Below are 20,233 nucleotides of genomic sequence, written 5' to 3' on the forward strand. Positions count from 1 at the left end.
GGGGACTTTGCCGTTTAAAGGAGGCCCTTTACAAAACGCACTGTATCATTTTCATTTCCCTTAAACATTTGGATTCTGATAAAACAGGCCTGTTGTTTCCTTTTTAAGCAGAATATGCCTGTAAATGTATTCTATATATATCCAAGAGAACCAATAATACTGTGAAAGGAAATGTCAGAAGACTTTTCTGCTTTGAAGCAGAAAAAGGTTAAAGGTTTATTGAAGGGCCAAGCAAGGAGAACAAGTGGCTCTTACTCAAAAACCTCAAATTCCTCCGAAGTACTTACTAAAACTTTTAAAATGAAACAGTTCTACAAAAAAGGTCTGATTCTAGTAAATACTACAGTATAGCAAACACTAGTTCTGAGTAAATGTGTCTGAACACAACAACAACCTGTTTAAAATGCATAACAAAAAATTCTGAAGCAGAATAGTTACGAGACTGGTGTATTTCATTATGTAATGCAGTTTGTCTCTGCTTAAGTGTTTGTCTCTAAACAAAATTTTAAATGACACAGTAAGCATACCTTTACATTGTGCATACTCATGATGTTTCCACAGTCATCCATGTACTGTTTTAGATCTTTATCCTGAAAAAATATAGCACTTATGTGATACATAGTTTTGAGAAGGCATGACATTTACTTATTTAGTTTTTAAAAATAAGTTTGCTTTTTAAAATTGAAGTATAGTTGCTTCTCAATGTTGTGTTAGTTTCTGGTATACAGAAAAGTGATTAAGTTATATGGAGATATTAAATATTCTTTTTTAAAAAAATTAGTTGCTTTTTGAAGAAAGATACTGAATGTACCACACATAATTAAATACTAATAACAAGAATGTCCCTGGGGCTGTTAAAAAATCTAATCTGTGATTTTTTTAATAGCAAAATTAAATACTGAAGTTTTATTAAATGCTTACCAGATACTCAAAGACCAGAGTCAAAGATTTATCTGTATGAACAATGTCATGTAAGGTTACTATATTTGCATGTTTTAGATCCTTTAACAGTGAAACTGCAAAACAGAAAAGAAAGCCAATTATTTAGTCTGTGGTAGCCAGTCTTTTAAAAAACCCTAAGTTTAACATATGCATGCCTGAATTTAGGAGTCTCTTAAAACAATACAAAGGGATTTGTAGTAGAAATTTTAATAGAATTTTTTCTTTTCTTTTATGGTACTGCGTTTGATATTTTTAATACTTAAATTATTCCCAATACTACATTAATGCTCTCCATAACATCTTTTTTTCGCTCAAATGTTAACTTATTGAGACTGTCCCAAGATATGTTTTCTTCTTCCAAACTGGCTTATCAGTTGCCTCACACCATTTTCTGGATAATCCTTTTAAAAAAATGCTACCATTATAAAAATATATTTACATCCTGTATACACTTATTTATGGTCAGCTCTTCCCCTAAGCATCAATATGTAACATTTCCCAGTGTCAAGTGTTTGTCTATGATAATGATCTTATGACTTCATAGTATTTCATCATAAGCTGTATGATAATATATCTAATTCCTTTTTGTTAAATATTTTAGCTTCAGACATTGCTTCTACCCCCAGGGCCTCATTTTATTGTATTTTTTTTCCTCCATGAGATGCCATTAGTTGTGATAGCATATTATTTTCCAGTCATGTATTATTTCTATATCTGAGCTCTTTGTACTTACAAAAAATGAACTCTTATTACATAGCTTTGGTCTTAAAATGTTCTATGTAAATTTCATAAAACATTCTCCTCACAAAAAGTACTAATTGTACCTTCTCTTATTGCTGTGCAGGGCGCACCTTCTTCATGTTCCAACCGGATCTCTTTCAAGGCCACCAAATTCTCTGTCAATTTACTTCTTCCTTTATATACTGTTGCATATGTACCCTACAGAACATATTTTCAAAAGATACAGGAAAGCAGCATGAGTCTATATCATCAATACAAGAAAGAGCCCTAACTAAATTTCTAATTTCTAATCATGTGTTGAATTCCATCTTGCAGAGAAAACTCCGCCATAATCAGTCTTGGTTTTCCTACAGCTGAGAGGACTTCCAGTTCCCTGTGCAGCTTCCCTACTCTTACAACCCTACAGAGTGCTTCAAAAGTAAAAACATAAGGAGAATATTTAATGTAAGAGTATTGTATTAACTATAACTACAATGATATGTGAAGATTGAGGAAATTAATTAAGCAAATTAAGTGAAAACTGAAACTGCAACTAACATATTATTAAAATTTTACCCATTTTCAGAATCTTTGTATGCTAGAGCTCTCCTTTAAAAACCAAATGTATTCTACAGATATCTTCTATCGTGGCCAAGACAGTTCTCAAAATCCCTGAAGGCCTCCCTAATGACTAATTCTATTATTTTCTTTCCACTTTATCACTCTGGGAAGCAGACCATTTCAAAATTAGTACTAGTAGCAAGTTCAAGAAAACCTTGAATTTCATTTCAAAAAAATGAGCCAAGAATTGCCTTAACCATTATGATGTGTCTTTAGCCTTACAGACAGTATTTTGATTGTTCACAAGTTTGAACACATGGAATTTCCCACAGCACAGTCACAGAGTACCAAGGAGCAAACTAAAAGAGAGATGCCTATTTTGTTACCAAAAAAGCACAATATTTTGTGCATCAACTGAAGGTTACAATGCTATTAAAAAAATTCATTTCTTCTCACACTGATGGAATAATTTCAAGAATTGAAGGGTATTTCCTTCTAACATTCTGTTGCCTTTACAGGACAAGATACAATCCTTTAGGTGATGAACAGGAAAAATATGTATCTTACATTTTCAAAAGAAGTATTAACTTACCTCTCCAAGCTTTTCCAATTTGATGTAGGTTTCCATTTTTCCAAACCCAATTTCTGACTGAAAGCAAACAATTATAAATTTAGTGTTCTTAAAATTTCAATTCCTTTTGTCAGAACTCTCTGCTATGACCAATAAAAAAAAAAAAAAAAAAATTTCAATTCTTCTCTGCCTCAATATCTGAAACTCTCCTGCTCTTGGAATGTTTTGGAATAGAAAAATCTGATTAAATAGTTGAACATCTGTCAAATTTTAAAATAATTTTTTAAAATTGGAACACTCAAAGGCTCAAAAACAAATTTCACAATTAAAACTGACAACTCATCTTTTTTACAATTAACATTCTGCTTTGAAAAAATTCTGTTCTACCTTAAGAACCTGAAATTTTAAGATATCATAGGCATTTTAGGATACAAAAGGATTTTACAAAAGGTAACTACATGATTTAACAAAAATCACAAAATAAACAATTTTCCTACATATTTTCCTTCATCAATCTTTTGTCTTCCCTTAGGAAAGCCTGCAAACAAAACACTATTTCAGGTTTTCCCATCAAAGTATAATAAGAAAAATAACTATATGTCATACTCTATGATGAGTCAGGAAATGGCTAACACAGAAGAAGTAATATAAGTCTAAATCAGTCTCCTCCATCCCCCACAAAAGGCTTTAAAAGTGACTTCTGAAAAGCATTGCTTTTAAACCTTGAGCTTGTTTGACTATTTTGTATGGAGTCAATCAATGAGGTAGATGGACTACTCAAATATGCAATGGAAACCCAGTATTTTAAAAATAATTAAAAAAAAAACAAAAACGAACACCTAACACAAAAGATTTAGGGGAAAAAACAAAATGATAAAAATTTAAAGATTTTGAGAGGAGAAAAGTTAAAAAGAAGAGAAAAAGAATTTTCTTAAATTCCTTTCTAGTACCCCTTTTGTGCTTTGCTGGAGCAGCCGTGAAGAGATACCCCACGTCCAAGGTAAGAGAAACCCAAGTAAGACAGTAGGTGTTGCGAGAGGGCATCAGAGGGCAGACACACTAAAACCATAATCACAGAAAACCAGCCAATCTGATCACAGGACCACAGCCTTGCCTAACTCAGTGAAACTAAGCCATGCCGTGTGGGGCCACCCAAGACAGTTGGGTCATGGTGGAGAGGTCAGACAGAATGTGGTCCACTGGAGAAGGGAATGGCAAACCACTTCAGTATTCTTGCCTTGAGAACCCCATGAACAGTATGAGAAGGAAAAATGATAGGATACTGAAAGAGGAACTCCCCAGGTCAGTAGGTACCCAATATGCTACTGGAGATCAGTGGAGAAATAACTCCAGAAAGAATGAAGGGATGGAGCCAAAGCAAAAACAATACCCAGTTGTGGATGTGACTGGTGATAGAAGCAAGGTCTGATGCTGTAAAGAGCAGTATTGCATAGAAACCTGGAATGTTAGGTCCATGAATCAAGGCAAATTGGAAATGGTCAAACAGGAGATGGCAAGAGTGAATGTCGAAATTCTAGGAATCAGCGAACTAAAATGGACTGGAATGGGTGAATTTAACTCAGATGACCATTATATCTACTACTGTGGACAGGAATCCCTTAAAAGAAATGGAGTAGCCATCACAGTCAACAAGAGAATCCAAAATGCAGTACTTGGATGCAATCTCAAAAATGACTGATCTCTGTTCATTTCCAAGACAAACCATTCAATATCACGGTAATCCAAGCCTATGCCCCAACCAGTAACGCTGAAGAAGCTGAACTTGAATGGTTCTATGAAGACCTACAAGACCTTTTAGAACTAACACCCAAAAAAGATGCCCTTTTCGTTACAGGGGACTGGAATGCAAAAGTAGGAAGTCAAGAAACACCTGGAGTAACAGGCAAATTTGGCCTTGGAGTACGGAAGGAAGTAGGGCAAAGGCTAATAGAGTTTTGCCAAGAAAACGCACTGGTCATAGCAAACACCCTCTTCCAACAACACAAGAGAAGACTCTACACACGGACATCACCAGATGGTCAACACCGAAATCAGACTGATTATATTCTTTGCAGCCAAAGATGGGAGAAACTCTATAGAGTCAGCAAAAACAAGATCGGGAGCTGACTGTGGCTCAGATCATGAACTCCTTATTGCCAAATTCAGATTTAAACTGAAGAAAGTAGGGATAACCACTAGACCATTCAGGTATAACCTAAATCAAATCCCTTATGACTATACAGTACAAGTGAGAAATAGATTTAAGGGACTAGATCTGATAGACAGAGAACCTGAAGAACTATGGACGGAGGTTTGTGACATTGTACAGTAGACAGGGATCAAGACCATCCCCATGGAAAAGAAATGCAAAAAGGTAAAATGGTTGTCTGAGGAGGCCTTACAAGTAGCTGTGAAAAGAAGAGAAGCAAAAAGCAAAGGAGAAAAGGAAAGATATTCCCATTTGAATGCAGAATTCCAAAGAACAGCCAGGAGAGATAAGAAAGCCTTCCTCAGCGATCAACGCAAAGAAATAGAGGAAAACAACAGAATGGGGAAGACTAGAGATCTCTTCAAGAAAATTAGAGATACCAAGGGAACGTTTCATACAAAAATGGGCACAATAAAGGACAGAAATGGTATGGACCTAACAGAAGCAGATGATGTTAAGAAGAGGTGGCAAGAATACACAGAAGAACTGTACAAAAAAGATCTTCACGACCCAGATAGTCACAACGGTGTGATCACTCACCTAGAGCCAGACATCCTGGAATGTGAAGTCAAGTGAAAGCATCACTATGAACAAAGCTAGTGGAGGTGATGGAATTCCAGTTGAGCTATTTCAAATCCTAAAAGATGATGCTGTGAAAGTGCTGCACTCAATATGCCAGCAAATTTGGAAAACTCAGCAGTGGCCACAAGACTGGAAAAGGTCAGTTTTCATTCCAGTCCCTAAGAAAGGCAATGCCAAAGAATGCTCAAACTACTGCACAATTGCACTCATCTCACACGCTAGTAAAGTAATGCTCAAAATTCTCCAAGCCAGGCTTCAGCAATATGTGAACCGAGAACTTCCAGATGTTCAAGCTGGTTTTAGAAAAGGCAGAGGAACCAGAGATCAAATTGCCAATATCCGCTGAATCATCAAAAAAGCAAGAGAGTTCCAGAAAAACACCTATTTCTGCTTTATTGACTACGCCAAAGCCTTCGATTGTGTGGATCACAATAAACTGTGGAAAATTCTGAAAGAGATGGGAATACCAGACCACCTGACCTGCCTCTTGAGAAACCTGTATGCAGGTCAGGAAGCAACAGTTAGAACTGGACATGGAACAACAGACGGGTTCCAAATAGGAAAAGGAGTACGTCAAGACTGTATATTGTCACCCTGCTTATTTAACTTATATGCAGAGGACATCATGAGAAATGCTGGGCTGGCAGAAGCACAAGCTGGAATCAAGATTGCTGGGAGAAATATCAATAACCTCAGATATGCAGATGACACCACCCTTATGGCAGAAAGTGAAGAGGAACTAAAAAGCCTCTTGATGAAAGTGAAAGAGGAGAGTGAAAAAGTTGGCTTAAAGCTTAACGTTCAGAAAACTAAGATCATGGCATCTGGTCCCATCACCTCATGGGAAATAGATGGGGAGACAGTGGAAACAATGTCAGACTTTATTTTTTTGGGCTCCAAAATCACTGCAGATGGTGACTGTAGCCATGAAATTAAAAGACGTTTACTCCTTGGAAGGAAAGTTATGACCAACCTAGATAGCTTATTAAAAAGCAGAGACATTACTTTGCCAACAAAGGTCCATCTGGTCAAGGCTATGGTTTTTCCAGTGGTCATGTATGGATGTGAGAGTTGGGCTGTGAAGAAAGCTGAGTGCCAAAAAATTGATGCTTTTGGACTATGGTGTTGGAGAAGACTCTTGAGAGTCCCTTGGACTGCAAGGAGATCCAACCAGTACATCTTAAAGGAGATAAGTCCTGGGTATTCATTGGAAGGACTGATGCTGAAGCTGAAACTCCAATACTCTGGCCACCTCATGCGAAGAGCTGACTCGTTGGAAAAGACCCTGATGCTGGGAGGGATTGGGGGCAGGAAGAGAAGGGGACGACAGAGGATGAGATGGCTGGATGGCATCACCGACTCGATGGGCATGAGTTTGAGTATGCTCCAGGAGTTGGTGATGGACAGGGAGGCCTGGCGTGCTGCGATTTCATGGGGTCGCAAAGAGTCGGACACGACTGAGCGACTGAACGGAACTGAACCCCTTTTGTAGATAGTGGAAAGGGCAAAAGTAACCTAAAACTTCACTTCTCAGAGTGATACTAATGCCCTTACGTAGCCAATGAAAGGAATAACGTTCTTTTATGTATAACTTCAGCTCTTATAGGCGTATGCTGGATCATTAAATTCTATGTCAAATTCTGGAGGTTCAGACACACTTTTTCTGGAGGTGTTGAACAAAATAAAAATAATACTTGACAATTTGACTTAACATCAGTCACCGCTTGAAACAAAAAAGGTAAACTGCCCAAAACTGACAGTCAAAAGTAGCAGGGGCCTCTCAAAGGAACTGTTGTTATCTTTTTTTACAAGACGTATATATCACTTTAAAAGCCATGAGGAAAACTGCATATTCAATGGTACTCATTCAATTCTGGTAAACTAATAAAAAACTGTGGTCACAGGTGGTACTGGTGGTATCGCTGAAGGACTGAAAAATTGCTTCTCTCTGTGTACTCTTAAAGACTTTCTTCTATATATGGTATTTTCAAAAAAAATTAAAGAAGTGAGATTCTTGGGATCCATCATGATCCATCCACCCATGCACTATTTTATATATGACTTAAGTCCTTATTCTGTATTATCACTAATTATACAGGATAATAAAACTACAAGACAACACTTTCCAAATACAAATGGAGTTTTTAATTTTAATATGGGAAATGTGGCAAAGAGACCACCATTTGATACACGAGAATCTGATTCTGAGTAATCTTTTGATTTTGTAGTTTTTCTATAGTCTATTTACATATGACCTCACATAACACTTTTTAAAAAAGGCTAATTGCCAAAGTCACACAAACTATGATAGAGTGTTTATTTTCTTATTCCTATCTCTAGAATTCAGGTGATTAAATTCACAAACATGGAACTATTTTGACATGAATTTGAAGTCTCACCTGATTTTTTTATGAAGGAAAAAGAACAGCAAAAATAAATGGAAGCTAGTATGAACAAAATAGTCAACGTGCCCCCCCTCGCACAAGATATAATTAAAATGTCATCATCTGTAACAGTGAGAAGCACATAGAAAAATATAACTACAAGCAAGGAACTTTTTTTTTTTTGCCACACCACGTCTTGTGGAAACTTAGTTCCCCAACCAGGGACTGAACCACACCCCCAAGAGCAAAAAAGTACATTGTCCTAAACCACTGGACCACCAGGGAATTTCCTGGGAACTTTTTCTTATAAGGAGTTGGGAAATTTTCTGATTCATTTTTCAAATCTTAAGTGAATAAATACTAGAATGTCCTTATAAGAGCAAGTACACTTTGGTCTAACGGTGGCTTTGACAAAAATGCTTAAGTTTTTTTTTTAAAGATTGGATAAACGAACTACAAATTCAAGACTGTAAAGACAGTACTGATGTAGAGATTACCATATCATATAAAGTATACAAGGAATAAACCATAAGAGATGCATGAAATATTAACATTACAAAGAGTCACTCTTTAAATAGTGATTTAGTGAGATCATTAAAATATATTAAAAGCATGCTTTTTAAAAAGAGGGTAAATACTGGAATTGTCTGCCACAACCCAATTAAAGAGGTTTTGAATTGGGTGGACCACATTTTAATGATTCCCAACCTTTAGGATTTAGTAATTACATCCAATTTATTACTTAACTGAATCTTTATATGGAATTTCTAGAAAATTTTGCTTGCATTTTTATCTGCTGAACATGACAAGATTAACAATAGACATAATGACTAGCTTGTTGACACGCTCTCCTACGGAAATTGTTCAGAGGACAGAAGACAAAGCTCATTTATTCAACATTTACCAAGCATAATGCTAGGTACTGGGGATACAGTGAAGAAGACAGATATGATTCCTCCTCTCATGAGTTCACAATCTAGACTGAGTTTCATCCTAGATTATTTTAGAATATTTTTAAAGTCTCATAAAAAGAAATAATAGCTGTATGACTGGAACAATACACTTTGCATTTTAATACAATATAAAAATCTCCTTAATTCTGCTTCAAATGAAGATAATTTTTTTCTGATACTTTACCGCTCTAATACTTAACTTTCTGGAAAACTAAACAAACTCCTGTTCAAATAGCTCTTATAGCTGAGTAATATTTCACTGTTAAGTCAGAAAGAGAAAGACAAATACTATATACTAACGCATGCATCTGGAATCTAGAAAGATGGTACTGATGAACCTGTTTTCAGGGTAGCAATGGAGACACAGGACATAAAGAGAACAGACCTGTGGACACAGAGGGGGAAGGAGAGGGTGGGATGAACTGAGAGACATGCCTGGAAACAAATACATTACCCCATGTAAAACAGACAGCAAGTGGAATCAGCTGGGCGACACAAGGAGTTCGACCCAGTGCTCTGTGACAGCCTCGAGGGTGGCGTGGGGAGGGGGGTGGGAGGAGGGCTCAGGAGCAGGGAGGGGACACGGGTGTACCTGTGGCTGATTCACGCTGACGTACGGCAGAAATCAACACAACACTGTAAAGCAATTATCCTCCAACAAAAATAAAAAAATAGCTCTTATACAATAAGCACACGAACGTCAAATAAAATATAAACAATTATAATTTATAATAGCCTTCATTTAGAGTAACTTGTAAGTAGCACCGATTATTACAGGTATTTCTTTGTTACTCTGGTCTAACAGTATAATCATTCTACCAAAGTTATAAAGAGGTATTACATATTGGCAATGCAATTCTAAATGAGCTTCAAAACAACTGAAACATGTGCAAAAGCTCTATTAGATGTCATTCTAAGAGTGAATGTGCATATAAAAAACACCAGGGGCAAAGACAGAATTTTCAATTATCCATTTCCCTCCTTGTGAGATTTACCAAGTTACTGTTACTGATAGAAATGTCAGTCGACTGAGGTAGATAGACCGAGAGTCTCTATTCTACTTGATCATTTGTCTTACAAAATATTACCTTACCCCTGTCCATAATATGCCATAGGTAAATTAAATCATGGGTGAACTTTGAACCTCATTTCCACACCACAAAATCACTTCTGATAGACATCAGGACTTGATAACCTATTTTCTCACCTGTCCTTAGAAATAATGGCTATGTATGATCTATACTGGTAAAGCCATAAATAAGGAACCCAAAACTTAATGTTTAGGAAGAGGCATATTCTTAGAATTCATGTAACCTAAACTTCAATAAAATGAGACAAACTTTCCTATATAGACTTAGTTTACTAAAGTTGAGCTTAACACTCAGGAAATCTCCATGGGGCATGCCATCACTGTAAATGTAACAACGCTCTGATAAACCACTACCTGCCTATGGGCTTTCCCACTAGTCAGTGGTTTACGCATTTTAAGAGTTAGAATATTCCGTTTCTTATCACCTATAAATGAATATTAAATAACACTTTACCAATCCAATAACCAGTATCTTTAAAATAAGATAGAATGACTAAATGTAATGTGATGTCCTGGATGGGATCCTGGGGATAAAAAGCTATTAGTGAAAAACTAGGGAAATTTGAATAAAGTATGGAGTTTAGTTAATAGTAATGTACCAACACTGGTTTCCTTAGTTGTGACAAATGTACTAAAGTAATGTAAAATGTTAATAATAGGCATAACTAGGTATGTGGTATGTGGGAACTCTCTATATGATCTTTTAAATTCTTCTGTAGATCTATAACTACTCTAAAATAACTTATTAGAGTAGAATTAGTTTGTTGTAGGCAGATTTGCACATCTGTAATTCAGAAAATGAGAGGGTCTCTAGTTAGTGGCTTCTCTCCTCTTGGTCACGTAGTGGGAAGAGAGAAGAACTAACCAAAGAAATGCAACACAACAGGGCAGCCAAATGCACTGAGTTTCCAACCGCGTTGATGCTCGTAAACTTATAGAAGAACCAGTCAGCCCTACCGTGTATTCACCAGAAGTGAACTCAGACTTGTTTCTTACCTCCTACTCAAGTGATTTATGTTATTTTTACTACTCTACTTATTATACGTTGCAAACTGAAAATACAAAAACAAACATGTACATACTGCTATATTTAAAACGGATAACCAACAAAAACCTATTGTAAAGCACATGGAACTCTCAAAGTTGTGTCGGCTTGGATGGGAGGGGGTTTGGGAGAGAAGGGACACATGTATATGTATGGCTGAGTCCTTTTGCTCTTTGCCTGAAACTACCACAACATTGTTAACTGGCTATACCCCAACACAAAATAAAAAGTTTAAAGTTAAAAAAAGAAAAAAAAAAGTTTATCCTTTTAGAAAGACAAAATATATTTTGTCTTGAAACAAAAATGTTTTTAGGATAAAGAGTATATCATCCATGGAAACATAAGCTCTAACAAATGTGAAGAGTATTTTCATTTTCCCATTTCCTTTCCATGGATTCCCTAAACCTTCCCCTTCGCATATAAACCTAAGGTATTAAGAATAATTTTCTAATATACTTCAAAAGAAACCATGGCTTTAGTAACAACAACAAAAAAAAGATAAACAATGAAAAGAATGAACCAATGAAAACCAAAACAGAGCTGCAATGATTAATGTGAAATCGGTAAGCCATTTCAGATTAAAAAAACAAGGGAATTAAGATAGGAACATTCAACACAATAAAAACTCCAGTCACTCAACATTCATTAGAGGGCACTGTTTTCCTTAATTTCATGTACACTGAGAAAGATAAGTCTTAGATGATAGCTTTGGTGATTAAACCATACCTTTAGTCCCAATCTGAATATTTACTAATTCCAGAATTTATCCTAAGTACCAATCTTTAGTAAACTTGGTAACTAAAGAACACTTTCAACCTGGTAATTAAATGACAAAGTTATGTTAATGAAAATGTCTTAAGCAGTGATGTAAAACTATGATGATCATAAACCTATACCAAAATCAAGCTTTAACCTTACTGTATACTGGTGAATGTCAAGTAGTAATGTGCTCATATTATACAGCATTAGGTAATTTTATTCTTTAGAAAATGCAACCAAAAGAGAAGTTGTTGGTGGATAAAAATATTCCACGATACAATATATAAGAAGATATAGCAACTGTTAGTGACCCAATACTCATCAATGGCTCCTTCAGACCCAAAGTTTAAGTGGGTACTCGCTCAGTCCAGTCGCTCAGTCGTGTCTGACTCTTTGCGACCCCACGGACTGCAGCATGCGAGGCTTTCCTGTCCATCACCAACTCCTGGAGCTTACTCAGACTCATGTCCACCAAGTTGGGGATGCCATCCAACCATCTCATCCTCTGTCGGCCCCCTTCTCCTCCTCCTTAGTACTAAGTGGGTCCTGAGTCCTGAGTATTTTATCTTTACACAGTCCCTAGCATCTGGGCTTTACTTTCCATTTCCACATGACTGCCACATCATCCTTAACTGATGAATAAATTCCTAATTCATCTCCCTGCCTCTAGTCTTTCTCTTGTTCTATTTGTTAACACTCTTCCTGAAGCAACAGTTGTGAAACAAAAATGTGATTATGGTAGCCCTTGTTTAAATAAATGTCTCTGAGGTCCTTCTTTTTACATGGGATGAAGTCCAAACTCAATGGCCTAACAGCTGAAGCTTTTTACAGTCTACAGCAGAGGTCCCCAAACAGTGAGGAACCCAGCCCCACAGCAGGTGAGCGGCAGCAAGCAAAGCTTCATCTACCGCTCCCCTGGCTCACACTACTGCATGAACCATCCCCCCAATCCCGTCCATGGAAAAACGGTCTGCCACTAAATTGGTCCTTGGTGCCAAAAAGGCTGGGGACCACTGGTCTAGATCTATCCTATCCTTTCAAGGCTTATTCTTTAAAATTATTCCATATCCACCCTTCATATCAATTATAATTTTCCCGACATACATTCTCTGGGTTTTACTACATGAAGTTTCCTTTGCTTAGAACACTCTTCTAATAACTGTCGACTTGACAAAATTCCTACCCATCTTTTTAGAGCGAACTTAAGCACTATCACCTCTGTAAGCCTGTGATGTGCAAATACATTTTACTTGCTGTTTCTTTAACTGTCCCATAGCACTTTATATACACTTCTACCATAGAACTAAAGTCATCCAAGAGATCCTCACATACACAATCACCTGAATTTATGTCAAGATGACACTGCAACAAGGAAAGCTATTCTTTCAAAAAGCAGTGCTGGGTCACCTGCTACATGATGGGAGGCCAAGATACAAAACTGTCAAGAGCCTTTTACACAGAATGTATGAAGAATTCCTCACAAATCAATCAGAAAAAGGCAGACAGTCCAACAGAAAAGAAATAATAGAATTCAACAATTAATTCAAAGAAGAGGATATTTAAATGGCCAATAAACATTAGAAAGGTGTTCAACTTAAGCCAACAAGAAAATGAAAAATAAAACTACAATGCATGAATGCTCAGTTGTGTCTGACTCTGCGACCCCATGGACTGTAGCCCACCAGGCTCCTCTCTGTCCATGGACTGTTCCAGGCAAGAATACTGGAGTGGGTTGCCATTTTCTACTTCAGGGGAACCACAATGAGATAACACTATACACTCATCAGAAAAATTTAAGTTTCTTTGAAAAAGAAGAAACAATATAAAAAAAAAATCATGGAGAGCAACTAGAATGGGGTGTAAAATGGTAATAATCACTTTGGAACCAACTCTGACAATACCTAGAAAAGCTGAACATCTGCACACAATCTACCCAACAACTCCACTCCTAGGTATGCACCCAACAGAAATGTGTACATATGTTAACCAAAACACATAATCAGGAATGGTGATAGAAGCAGTATTTGATAACAGCCAAAATTAAAAATAACATAAATGTAAACATTCATCAACAGAAGACTGAATAAAATACAGTATACTCACCAATGGAACACCATGCAACAGAAAGAACAAATGAATAACCTAACTACATGCAATAACCCAAAGGAAACTAACACTAAGCAAAAGAAGTCGACCGCAGAGGAATACATATTGGTGTACTTCTATATGTAATAGGGTATTTTTGTATACTATATATATAAACTTGTATGTATATATATTTTATACATATATATTTGTACAACATATTTTAATATATTTGCATAAAATGTATTTTAATCATTTGTATATTCATAATTACATAAAGTTCAAAAGTTTAAGAATAATCAGAAAAATATCAAATGCATTTTTCAAATAAGAATGTAAGTCAGTCAAGATAAAGAAGTCTTTCTTTATATTAAAACACTACAAACATAATCAAAACAGTGAAAAACATATAGGTAAAACTAATCTTTGGCATTAGAAGGCAGAGATAATGCCAAAGCTGAGGAAGGGAGGCTGGAAGTGAACAATGAAGTGGCAGGACGAGTTTTCTGGAATTTGGGGGATTTTCTTATATTTATCTGAGTACAAGTTACACAAGTATGCTAACTTCACAAAAACTCATGGAGCGCTACAATTATGTTTATGTACTTCTCTGTGTATCTAGTACATGATGATAGTACATGGTATGTATTTTGTACATCTAGTACATACCAGTAAAATTTACCAAAAAATAAAATAAACCTAAATTCTATTCAATATAACATCTTTAAAACGTTAAGAAGGGGAAATGACAAAATCCAGAAAACAATGTAATACACTGTAATTATTAACAATATAAAAATTAATTTTAAATGTTTATGCCCAGAAAATCAAACAACCAGATCTAATATAATAGGTATAGGAGACTTAAAAACTTACTAAGGAAGCTCTCCGAGACCTTCGGCTCATTGGTTGATCAAATGGTGGACTGTTGATCTGCAACTTTTCAAGATACCCATCAGGTATTCTGATATCTGCAGGCAGTGATAACCGCTTATTTAAATCCTTTTAAAAACCAAGAAAAAGAAAATCTATGTAGGTAACCACAAACAAGAGATGACAAGGGCATTTGACTTTTTAATTCATGAGCTCTAATATATTATTTCTCAGCAATCAGTAATTATAAAGGTTTGTTGCAATTACAAAGGTATCTACATTAATTACAAGCAGATTCCTTATGGTCTGAGCCACTAGGGAAGCTGTATGTAATATACCGAAAGCAAACGTATTTACTGTAAGCAAAAGTATACAGTACAGTTTATTTTACAGAAATGATGTTCTACAACTGAGTTGAGTCCCTTCATTGATAAAATCAGCATGGAATAAATTTTTACATTATTATACCATATAGTTGCTTTTAAGTCACTAAGTCGTGGGTGACTCTTTGCAACCCCGTTGACTGCAGCACGCCATGCTCCTCTGTCCTCCACTACCTCCCATGGGTTGCTCAAATTCATGCCCATTGAGTTGATGATGCTATCTATCTCATCTTCTGCCGCCCGCTTCTCCTCTTGCCTTCAATCTTTCCCAGCATCAGGGTCTCTTCCAATGAGTGAGCTCTTCACATCAGGTGGCCAAAGTACTAGAGTTTCAGCATTAGCCCTTCCAATGAATATTCAGGGTTGATTGATTTCCTTTAGGATTGACTGGTTTAATCTCCTTGCAGTCCAAGGGCCTCTCAACAGTCCTCTCCAGCACAATTTGAAAGCATCATTCTTCAGCGCTCAGCCTTCTTTATGGTACAACTCTCACATTCAAACATGACTACTGAAAAACCACAGCTTTGACTATACAGACCTTTGTTGGCAAAGTGATGTCTCTGCTTTTTAATATGCTGTCTAGGTTTGTCATAACTTTTCTTCCAAGAAGCAAGCGTCTTTTAATTTCATGGCTCCAGTTACCATCTGCGGTGATTTTGGAACCCAAGAAAATAGAATCTGTCACTGCTTCCACTTTTTCCCCTTCTATTTGCATGAACTGATGGGATTGGATGTCATGATCTTAGTTTTTTGAATGCTGAGTTTCAAGCCAGCTTTTTCACTCTCCTCTTTCACCCTCGTTTTCCTGCCATTAGGGTGTTGCCATCTGCATATCTGAGGCCGCTGGTATTTCTCCCGGCAATCTTGATTTGAGCTTGTGCTTTATTCAGTCTAGCATTTCCCATGATGTGCTCTGCAGATAAGTTAAATAAGCAGGGTGGCAACATACAGCCTTGTTGTGCTCCTTTCCCAGTTCTGAACCCGTCAGTTGCTCCGTGTCCGGTTTTAACTGCTGCTTCCTGACCCACACGTCCTGGCAAAGGGGCTTGCATAACTCAATGAAGCTATCAGCCATGCTGTGCAGGGCTACCCAAGACAGACAGGTTATACGTAAAGAGTTGTGGCAAAACAATGTCCACTAGAGGAAATGGCAAACCACTCCAGTATTCTTGCCAGGAGAACCCCATGAACAGCATACCATATGGTAGGAACAGGCAAAGTCTACCATAAAATGGGGTTGGTTTAACTAACTAATCATGTGGATATTGCATGATTTTGCATGCAACACAGTGAGATAATTGAAATATTTTATTATTGCTATGTCAGTGGAAACAAGTAAAAGGTATTTCTATTTCATTTAATTATGTGAACTGAGAGAAACAGAGGTCCTGCCTACATTATCACACCAAGAAACATAAATCCTATAAAAATAAATCCCTATTAATAATAAACAAATCAGGAGATAAAATTGAGATGTAAAGAAATTGTATATAGATTTATTGAGAAATATATGCTGTAAGTATCAAAATATATCATGTTCTCAACTGATGAGAAAATAATAATTCTCCCAAGTTAGTTTTATATTTTACATGACTCTAAACAAATCACAGTAAGATTATTCTTGGAACAAAACATTTAAAATTCATCTAGAAGAAGAAATAGAAAGCAATATCCAAAAACATTCTAAAATAAATAAAAATATATGTGTGGGTGTGGGGGTCTTTCCAGATTCTAAAGTATACAATAATCAAGGGTGTGTCCCTTTTGGGGGAGAATACAGCTCAATGGATGAATAAGAATGTCCAGATATAGATCCTAGTATTAAATAAAACTTTTAAACCTATAATAAATAAAATCATACATATGAAGAGAAATATTTCTATTACTAGTGTGATGTAATTTATACAGTGATATGAACAGTTATCATGAGTCTGAGTTAGCTCCGGGAGACAGTGAAGGACAGGGAAGCTTGGCGTGCGGTAGTCCATGGAGTCACAGAGTCGGACAGACACGACCTAGCGACTGATAACAATGAACAGGTATCAAGCTGATTTCAAGAGTTGAAAATGGTATTTTACCATTTAAAAACTGATACTGTTTTGCATAACTGATTCAGAAGCAATCTTCGATCAGCAAAAACGCAATCAACCAAGAAGACAAATACCCTAATCATCAATACCTCAACAGCACTGAAAAAAATAACAACGTTCTTATTTCAAAACATGCTTAATTTTCTGGAGAAAATTATTTTTAATCTATAGTATACATATGGAAATAATAATATTCATAATCAACTTCTGTCCTCGGGGTTATACACAACATTGACAAAGAGAAGGAAATGAGCTTTTCATTCTTTTACATGGAGAAGTAACTTACATGTGCTACAGACATTAGTAGGTATAATAAACCAAAAAAGGGAGTGATATCCATATTCATAATATAAAACAAGGAAAAAAAGCTGGTGCTTATTTCTTGTATACTTTTTGAAATGTGAAAATATTTATAAAATCTGAAGTACCTAGATGAATCTCAAAAATATTAATTAAAATATTTTCTAAAAGGAAGACTTATCTTGGATTTCTGAAACTTTTGAAAATTCACATTTCCTTTACAAAGACTCTACATAGTATTTTGCAGAATGTTTAAGTATAATTACTGTATATGTGCCTTGGTATAGTAGATAATTAGGAAAAAATATTCACAGACTAGTTTTTATTAAAGCAAAGAAACAACTTTCTTACAGGTGTCATTGCTGTCATGAAAATTTTCAAATAGGCACTTATTCTTATGCATTTATACACACAAACACAGGCATATTTATGTTTTTTTAAAAAATGGTACCTCTATTGAGATCCGCCTATGTATACGATTTCTAAGACAAACACCCGTAGGTGACTGGACTTCATCAGATGATGTCCCAGAAGCTTGGTCACTCTCACCATCTGATCCCATTTTTAAATTTTCATGAACAATATCTGTATCAGAAAATGAAATGTTATTTATCTTAGAAGAGATGTATTAAATTCTACAGTATCACAGAATTTATTATCTCTACATATAAGATGTAGACAGCCAACAGCCAAAAATCATAGCATAAAAGGTCTTTTACATTCTGGGTACCACAGATGTGCAGTTAATAAAAACTGCACATTTAGGACAAATGTCCTAAAACAGTAGTAATAAATCCTCTTACGCTCTAAGATTATAAAAAGTTATTTTAAAAAACTAACATTCAAGTTATTACTAAGAGTTGAATAATAAAATTAAAGACCAAAAATAACACTTGAGGATTATTTAGTCAGTTCTTTTATTTTCCAGATCTAGAAACTGAAAGCTTGAAAGGTTAAATGACTTTCAAAGGTCACAGAGCTTAGAGGCAGAGCCAAAATAGAAACCTGATCTTTTATTTAGTTTAGTATTCTTTCCATTTAATAATGTGCCATTGGGTCATATCAAAATGAACTGGTTCGTTGCACAGTCTTTTAAGAAACTTTTACAGTTGCTAATGTAGCTCCCCATCCCCAAGTGTTAAAAAAACAATTCAAAAAAGTATTCACTGAGTACTGATTTTGTATAACTTCAAAGACAGTACCACAAAATCTACTGGGGGCAAAAACATTTCACTTACAATGCAAGGTAAATCATGATTTTTAAAAATAGGAATAAAAGTTAAATGGGAATAGAGGGTAGGGAGATTAACTCCTTTTGGGAATATTAAAAATAAACTTGTACACTTTTACACCTGCTCTTGTATTTACATTTGTCAATCACCTTCTAATTGATCTAGCAAGAGTAGCCCACCAGAAACAAATGCTAGATCTCAAACACGTCTCTTTCCATGGGTCCTCTCCACAGAATTATTTACTCCCCCAAAGCATCATGTTCTTCCACACTGAAGTGCTTTAGCAAGCTTTTTGTTTCTTCTTATCTGTGAGAGATTAATTCTTCATTTTATCAATGTAGTGAGTCCATTCTTCGACAGTATGCTCATATGCCATCAGGTCTTTCTACTTTCAGACACAGATGAACACTGTGCCCACACCTAGCACACCAACTATATCGAAGAGCAGTTTTTGGTTCATGTGATTTTATATCAAGCTATGAGATCCCTTGGGGGCATAATCTGACTTATTCACTTTTCTATTCCTAGAACCAAACTAAGTTTGTTTAGCAAGTAGCTCAACAAATACTCCACTGAATTAAACATTAACTAAAAAAGAAAAAGAAAAAAAATCAAAGGATGAACCAGACAACTGGACCTTTTCTTTCAAATGAAATGTTATATGAAATATCAACATGTAAAATAAGTAAGAATAGTATTTCACAACTACAAATTTGAACTTCTAGTTATTTACTTACAAAAATATGAGAACTATTTAACAAAAAACTGAACTCCAGGGTCTCATCAAATCAGTCTTACATTTCATACATTTCTGTATTTTGTCTTGGTAACACATTATTGAGAAAATTCTTATTCACACTGATAAGCAGCTGCAAAAATAATGGTTTTTAATAGACCAATATGTAATTTAAGAATATAGTTTAATGACACATTTCTGGAGAAATTTTATACTGAACAAAAAATTAATTTGGCAGTACAAGTCAATATATTGGGTGATTGATTCCTAATCCGATGGTATTTAAAACATCTGAGACCAAGCATTCTTTTCTACCACTCTTTAAAAATGTTAAAGGTAATTTAATTGTGTCTTCCATTTCCAGGAAAATCTATAAATCTTACTCAAGAAAATGTTGAATATAGTTTAAAATATATAGCTGAGTTTGCCTGACAAGCATGCTTAATACCCAGGAAGCAGAGACAAAGAATTGAAGGTCCAAAGCTGTTATGCAAAAATTGACTGTCACTTTCTTGGGAGGGGTTTCTGATCTTGGCAAGAGTGTGCTAGGATTTAGCCACTACACTGAAATAAAAGATGAAGCCTCGGGTGTCCCACTTGCAAATGAGAGCTTTCTGTAGAAAGGCAGGCAACTCTCAAAAGAGCTACATCTTCAGTAAAAGGTGGACTTAAAAACAGAAATCTGCTCTCCCACATGAGAACTAAAAAGGAGTTTATC

General features: G+C 35.8%; 1 protein-coding gene across 4 annotated transcripts in view; it reads right to left on the reverse strand.

The window, feature by feature from the left end:
• CDK17 (cyclin dependent kinase 17) overlaps window positions 1-20,233 on the reverse strand; it is a 101,585-nt gene that overhangs the window by 14,098 nt on the left and 67,254 nt on the right. For all 4 annotated transcript variants that reach the window (XM_043440485.1, XM_043440484.1, XM_043440483.1 and 1 more), the window contains 6 exons: window positions 17,999-18,132; window positions 14,778-14,903; window positions 2,816-2,872; window positions 1,767-1,881; window positions 922-1,016; window positions 528-590 (listed from right to left, as the gene is read on the reverse strand). In XM_043440485.1, coding sequence (XP_043296420.1) covers window positions 528-590; window positions 922-1,016; window positions 1,767-1,881; window positions 2,816-2,872; window positions 14,778-14,903; window positions 17,999-18,132 — 590 coding nt within the window. The remainder of the gene's footprint in view (window positions 1-527; window positions 591-921; window positions 1,017-1,766; window positions 1,882-2,815; window positions 2,873-14,777; window positions 14,904-17,998; window positions 18,133-20,233) is intronic.

This window comes from Cervus canadensis, chromosome 21 (assembly GCF_019320065.1).
Source record: "Cervus canadensis isolate Bull #8, Minnesota chromosome 21, ASM1932006v1, whole genome shotgun sequence".
In the NCBI taxonomy this organism is placed as follows: Eukaryota; Metazoa; Chordata; class Mammalia; order Artiodactyla; family Cervidae; genus Cervus; species Cervus canadensis.